General features: G+C 45.4%; 1 protein-coding gene across 1 annotated transcript; it reads right to left on the bottom strand.

Annotated features, from left to right (window-relative positions):
* Positions 1-1,264: 1,264 nt before the first annotated feature.
* On the bottom strand, positions 1,265-4,811 carry LOC107386041 (protein SET). The gene is made up of 8 exons (XM_015960204.3): positions 4,306-4,811; positions 3,366-3,423; positions 2,922-3,064; positions 2,737-2,840; positions 2,532-2,645; positions 2,241-2,411; positions 1,987-2,118; positions 1,265-1,913 (listed from the first exon to the last, which is right to left on the bottom strand). The coding sequence occupies exons 1-8, from the start codon at positions 4,376-4,378 to the stop codon at positions 1,893-1,895; spliced, it is 816 nt and encodes a 271-aa protein (XP_015815690.1). The 5' UTR covers positions 4,379-4,811; the 3' UTR covers positions 1,265-1,892.

Here is a 4,811-nt window from a genome sequence, read left to right as displayed (position 1 = left end):
TAATGCTACCGTTAGTTTCATTTGTGCTTCATGGTGCCGCCGAAGCGCGGAACCAGACACTTAACGATGAAGACCGTGCAGACACGTCGGTCGGTGGCCGAAGCATCCGTGTCTAGAACCCTCGCGGACACCGGTTTGAGGTTATTACGTTCCAATAAGCAGACCTTACTAATCACTGTCCGGCAGACTAACATGTCTCCTGGTTCCCCGGGCTCTCGTGGACCGTACCTACCTGTCCCAGGTGTAATACTCATCTAGGTGAGAGCAAAAGCAATCCTTACTGTGCAAACGTGACGTTCCGAGAGCAGTCCCAGGACTTTTCATATAAAACAGTGATTTGTGTTAATTGTCTATGATTTAAAAGTCATTATGTAGCCGAAGAACGTTACGTTTAATATCGTGTTGTGAAAACTTGATGTTGGACTTTCTAAAACAATTCAGTGACTCGTCCCAACAGGACGGGGCTTCCAGTGGCCAGGCACCATCACTAAGTCCGTTTGGTGAATCTGAAAACACATTTCTGGCTTAAAGACGTTGCATTAAACCTGCTGATGAACCCAAACCCCCTCACAAGCTGAGAGACAACTGCTCAAAACTTCCCATTATCTGAAGCACTTTTCTAATGCGTTTTTATAAACCTGCTCTCAGAAATCATGTTCCATTGGTGTAAAAAAAACTAAGTTAAGGTTAAAAGTATCTTCAGCAGATCAATTGATCAGCGTTACCTCTGGGGGGAATCGATAAAGCTTCCTGCTTTGATGCTCATGTCAGTGCTGGGATATCCTCTTCATCTGAGGCGTTTGGCTAAAGTTAAGCCATTTTTAAGATCTTGAGACTGTTCTTCATGGGTACTGTGGCTCGCTCACATCTTGTTCAGAAAGCTGCAGCAAGATGTTTGGAAGGCAAGAGAAAGCACCAACACACAACTCCAATTCTGGCCACCTGATGGTGTTCAAGGCAATAACGGGTTGGCCCCTGCTTATGTTCCTGGTCAGGCACAACATTCCCAGAACCCGGCTGAGCACAACAGGGGACTGGGCCTTCTCCATGGCAGGTCCAAGACTCTGGAACGCCCTTCCTTTAACCATTGGGCTTTCCCATCAGTAGGGTTTTTTAAATTAGGCTAAAGACCCATTTGATCTATGGGTGAGCTTCTGCAGTCACGTCTACATGCTGTTTTTATTGTACTGCACTTTAATGGCATGTTTCATGCCCGTAAGGTGCTTTATAGGGGGAACCTTACATAAACCAATGAAAGCATGGGCCAAATGTTACCATCTTTTTATTGTTTTATTCTTTATTAAAAATGTCATTTCAAATCTTGTGGATATTTGTAAAACAATACAATGAAAAAAAAAGACCCATAGAAATGGTGTCAATTACCTCTGGTCAATAACCAACAGACTGCTGCCCCTCCCCAGCCTTCCCTTTACCCCCAACCCCAAACAATACACGTCAAAGGAATGAGCTGGTACTGATAACCACACAAGTAGAAGGGAAAATTAAAGGAAAAAATGTCCCACTTAAAAATATGGAAAGGTCTCCTAACACTAGGGCACTACACCATGGCTTTAGATTTACCACACAACCCCCAACAGGAGAAACTCTGTGCAGCTCATCTTCAAATTCTACTGAAAATGCTGCGCTGACTATTTTTAATATTTTATTATTATTTTGAAATGTGTCAGGGAGATGGTATTCCGTTGAGGGCAAAGTGCCACCGGCCTCGGAGGAGTCGAAGGAGAACAACATGGCGTCGGCAGGTGAAGAGGCTTCAGGATGGGAAGTGAAGCAAATATGAATAAAATAAAAAAAATAAAACCTTTGCTCCCGAACATGAATGGAAAAGTAAACAGGAAATAGAAGGTCAAGGGTCTTGTTGGTGATAATTCTTAGTCGTCTTCTCCATCATCCTACAAAAAAATAAATAAAAAAAGTTGACAAGAGAAGTTCTCTCCAAAGAGAAAACTTCTCTTTAATCACTACCTCTCCATCTTCTCCTTCATCCTCTTCATCATCCTCTCCATCTTCATCTCCCTCCTCATCGATGTCCTCCAGACCCTCCTCATCTTCTTCATCCTCCTCACCTTCAGCCTCCTCGTCATCCATGTCAGGGACCTAAGAACGTAAACTGTTGTTCTGACTGGATCGAGGTTAAGTCTCCCCACCTTCTCTTAAGAGACCAACGACCTAAGCCATTCGTGCACAAACACAGCCGACAGCACGTGTTGTAAACACACCAAGTAGTACTGCAGGGGGTTTGGCCAGATGTCGTCCTTGATGACCTCGCCAAGCTCATCAGCTCCAGCATCAGCATGGTCAGTGAACCAGGTGAAGAAACTCTCTGGCTCTTCGTGTTGCCTCTTCCGCCCGGCTTTGCTCTGTGACTGACTGGAGCGCTTGGTCAGGTCCTGAACCACGTACAAATAAAGAGCTAAAATTAGCAGCTGGTTTTATGTACCCTCTACATGTCAGACAGCAGCATCTTAGCCCAGGAAACAGCTTCAAAGGTTCAGCCAAGACACACCAACCTTTCCTGACTTCCATTTGATTTCTGTTGATTTTGAAGACGGGTCTCCACTTTCGTTCAGATGGAACTCTTTGGAAAGAACTTTGTTTTCGAAGTATGGATTTTCATCAAAATACTGAAGAAAAAAACAACTTTTAAGTAAAAACTGAGACATGAACACTTCCACTGGTATGGAGGTAAAAAACAAAAAAAAAAACAGCACTTACAAAATCTATTCTGTAGCCTGACTTGATGTCTTCAAACTCTGTCACCTCCACTCGGCTCAGGTAATGAAGTGCTTCTTCATCCTCCTCTCCCAGTAGGGCAGATACTAAGATGCACATTTTTTAAGTCACAGTACTTTCCAGAGTACACGACTATGGAAATTAAAACATTGTACTTGAACACTCACCCTGTGGATGGTTGACAAATGTAGTGACCCAGAAGTTTGGGATTTTGGCGATCAGTTCTGACCTCTTCTGAAAGAATGGCTGACGGAGTTTGTTGTATTTCTGTTCTACTTTCAGGATTTCCTCACTGGCTTGCTCGTTCAACCTGAGAGAAGGGCAGAAAAGGTTTATTCAAAAAAAAAAAGCTAGTTTAGTTTGCTACTTTAGGGAGAAAAAAAGCACCAAATCTGAGTTTTGGAGAGCTGAAACTGTGCAGTTTGCATGTCTAGCGTGATGCTCCCGTTGATTTTCTTTCAGAAACAAAATACACAACTTTGGAAATGTAATAATCGAAAACCTCTCCCTACATAGCTGTATAAGGGAAGGCTCGTTTTCCTGTTCGCATTTCCACCATTGCAGTGACCAGGTCCACCAGCGTAGGTGTCCTCCAACTTGACTTTTCTCACCTGTCAATTTCATTTTGAACTTCATCAATGTGTTCAATAGCTTCTTGCTGCTCTTTCTCTGCAGGGAAAAGGAAGAAAAAAATGTTCTCGTAAACAGAACTATATGAAGACAAAAATATCACATTTTTGTCAGTGCATGTGAATTTAACCAACGCAATATTTATTTACAAAGTTTAAGTCAGTAATTCTAAAGGCTCCAGTGAAAATCCCGGGTGTTTACCATCAAGAGGATACGGTCACGTTAGCGGCCAATGGCGGCAGAGCTCGCCTCTCACACACGCAGCGTTTCCTGCCGGTAGCAACCTACAGGGCCGCGTGGTTTAAATGTGGGACAGCAGACCCCTCACAGCCGCGGTAACGGGACACAGCGAGCCGGGACAGAGTGTCGGAATCTCCAACTACTGGTCCAACAACGGTCTTCCACGGAGGGATCGAACCGGGTCGAGCCCCTCCAAGCCTAAGTGATAGGAGGGCTCGGAGATTTAAATCCAAGAACAAAACACAGCGTCGTCAGCTAGCGTTGGGTAACCCTACAACAACAACACTGGCAGTCGGGACTCCGCTCACCAAGCTCGGTTACATAACCCGAAGACCACGGCGGTTTGTCCCAAAGTCCGGGCTAAGCACAAATAATGGATATCAGTCTTCTAAAGTCAAGCAGTCTGCACTCATCGTCCACACTGGCCACGCTGGTGATGCTAAATGCCCGGGCTAACGTGGCCTCTCGGCTCTAAACAACAGAGCAGCGGCATGCTAAAACACCATTCAGCTGAAAATACGCAGCAAAACCAGCGGTGAAGCGCAAAGGGTGCTCGGGAAGCAAAAACAACCAAATGTGTTGACTAACTACTAGCTAAAATGCACGCGGTGGTCACACAAACAATATTATTGAAGAAAGTGAAAATGGCGCTGAATAAGACGAGGCCGCCATTCCCCTTACCGGAGGTCTCGTCCGCTCCGTCATGGTTCGAGTTCAGCTCCTTTTTACTCGCTTTCGCCGCCGAGGCAGACATTTTTCCCGCAAGAAGAGGGTAACTCAGAAACGTCTGAAAGAATAGCCGGTCGTTTATAATCTCCCGCACCAGGAGAGCGTTAGTTCGCTGTAAAGTTCAGCGCGGAGGAGCCGACAACGTGCTGCTTTCCACACAATGTAGCTGCCGAAGAGCGAGGAAGTCACCGCGCGCTGCTTTCATTACGAACGCGCCTCGCCGAATGAAGCGCGGAGCAGCTCCGCCTCTCAAAGTAGGTCTCAGAGCTCGGCTCCAATCTGCTCGTTTACCACCGTCTCCTCTTCTGAAACCAAACCAGGAATTAACCAAATACCATTTATATAGATTCACACGAACAAATCACGATTACACTCAAGTCTCGGAGGCGAAATCATCTTTTAAACAACACCGACTTGCTCTGGCGCACTTATTGAAACATGTCCGTTGGTGGGAGCCT

The sequence above is a fragment of the Nothobranchius furzeri genome, chromosome 10 (assembly GCF_043380555.1).
Source record: "Nothobranchius furzeri strain GRZ-AD chromosome 10, NfurGRZ-RIMD1, whole genome shotgun sequence".
NCBI lineage: Eukaryota > Metazoa > Chordata > Actinopteri > Cyprinodontiformes > Nothobranchiidae > Nothobranchius > Nothobranchius furzeri.
This window is presented reverse-complemented; position numbering and strand designations above follow the sequence as displayed.